This window comes from Sorghum bicolor, chromosome 2 (genome assembly GCF_000003195.3).
Source record: "Sorghum bicolor cultivar BTx623 chromosome 2, Sorghum_bicolor_NCBIv3, whole genome shotgun sequence".
Classification (NCBI taxonomy): Eukaryota; Viridiplantae; Streptophyta; class Magnoliopsida; order Poales; family Poaceae; genus Sorghum; species Sorghum bicolor.
The window spans coordinates 75,064,892-75,066,898 of NC_012871.2; the positions used below are offsets into that span (position 1 = coordinate 75,064,892).

General features: G+C 56.3%; 1 protein-coding gene across 1 annotated transcript; it reads right to left on the reverse strand.

Annotated features, from left to right (window-relative positions):
- LOC110433075 (probable pectinesterase 66) lies at window positions 1-1,601 on the reverse strand. The gene is made up of 4 exons (XM_021454689.1): window positions 1,262-1,601; window positions 942-1,158; window positions 361-821; window positions 1-251 (listed from the first exon to the last, which is right to left on the reverse strand). The coding sequence occupies exons 1-4, from the start codon at window positions 1,525-1,527 to the stop codon at window positions 98-100; spliced, it is 1,098 nt and encodes a 365-aa protein (XP_021310364.1). The 5' UTR covers window positions 1,528-1,601; the 3' UTR covers window positions 1-97.

The following is a 2,007-nucleotide window of genomic DNA, read 5'->3' on the forward strand; positions in this document are numbered from 1 at the left end:
TGCACACAACAGCCTTCTTGCCCGTTTGCAATATCAATTATCAATATGCATACAGAAGATGATTCATTAATTCCAGTCCCTGGCTAATTATATTAATCTATGGCTGGTTTGACAGCCAGCCATCGTCGATGAATTTGATGTCCACGAATCTTTGCACCTCGTCCTCGCTCAAACGCTTCTCCCAGTCCACTCTTCTGCCCATCTCCGACCCTGGCCCCGTGCACTCAACCTCTGCAAACGTGACGCTCGACCTGAAAAACAAAACAAAACAAAGAAAACGAATCATTTTCGCACGCAGGCATGCATCATGGTGAATGCATGCATGGCGCCGCGGGCATGCACGACAGATGGCTTGCTTACACGTTGCCGGCGGCGTTCCAGGCCTGCCAGCCCTGCGGCACGACGACGCCGTCCATGCGCGTGCGGTAGAACACGACGGCGGCGAAGGCGTTCCACGCGCGGCCGAGGTAGGTCTGGCCCCCGCCGCCCGCCGCCTGCACGGCGCCGCCCTTGAACACCAGCCCGCCGGGGCTGCCGGCGGCGCCACGCGCGTGCGCGGTCACCCACCCGGGCTGCGGGCCCGGCGGCATGTCGGACACGAGCGCGCAGTCCTCGTAGATGGACTGGCCGAAGCCGAAGACGAAGTCGACGGCGCCCCGGACCTGGCAGCCGCGGAAGTAGTGCCGTCCCTGGTAGTCGCACAGCGTGTCCTGGAAGCCCTGGAACTCGCAGCCGTAGAAGGCGCTCTTGTCGCCGCCGACCAGCGCCGCCACCGCCTGGTTCTCCTTGCTCAGCTGGTCGTCCGGCGCCCTGTACGTGTTCTGCACACATCGCGCGCGTTAATTGGCCGCCGTTGGCGAGGCTTGCGAGCGTCGATCGATACGATACGATAGATCAAGATCGAACAAGAGGAAGAGGAAGATCGATGGAAGGAAGAATACCTTGAAGGCGATGCCCCGGGCGACGAAGTTGTCGGCGAGGACAGTGAAGGTGGCGCTTTGGAACGTCGGCGACTGCTCGTCCACCGTCAAGTTGGGGCGGCCCATGATGTCGTCGATGCCGGCGTGCGCGTGCGCGTCGAAGCTGATGTCCGTCGTCGACGAGCCGTCCCCCTCCAGCAGGATGTAGCCTTTCTGCTTCGGGATGCTCACCTTCTCCCTGCAAATGCATGCAAGTACGTAGTACCGACAAACTCCATTATTAGTTGCTAGCACAGGAACAGCAGTAGAGAGAAGCAGTGTCGTAGTAGAATGAAATGAACCAGTAGCTGCCGGCCATGACATGGATCTTGATCCAGTCGCGGTTGCCGTCGGGCACGGAGTCCACCGCCGACTGCACCGTCCTGACGTCACCTCGCCCGTGACAGTCCACGGTGATGGTCCGGGACACCGGCGCCGCCCATGCCAGGCTCGGCGTCGTGGACAGCAGCCCGAGCAGCAGCGGCACCACCATTACGAGGGCTACTACTGGCATCACTAGCAGTGACGACGAGGTGGTGGAGGAGAAGCAAGCAGACGCCTGCTGCATTCGATCTTCTGTGCGTATTTTGGCGTGCGCGCGTCGAATTGAAAGATTGTTGTTCTGATGAGAAGAGATGCTGCTGATGATGATATGGTTTGGTGTACATATATATATATACACACGATGGACATGATGACTAGTACTGTGGCTTCCGTGTGCTCATGATGCATCATTGTGGCCTTGACGAGTTTAGCTAGCTAGGTGTCATGCCGTGCATCAATCAAACGAATCTTGTGGGATTTAGAAGGATGCACGTGGCCGCAAGCTGCATTAATATGAGCTTGACAACAAGTAAGCCCCGGCAAAGGCCAACGAACTTCAAAACTAGAATTTTTTCTAACGTACACTCCTCGGCATTTCTATTTGCATTGCACGCGCATTGCCGACGTATGTAAGAGATTTTGGCTTTGTTTGGCACAATTTAGCTTCACTAATAAATTTGTTTTTTAAATAGCTTTATAAGCAACTCTTTAGATAAAGCTGAAT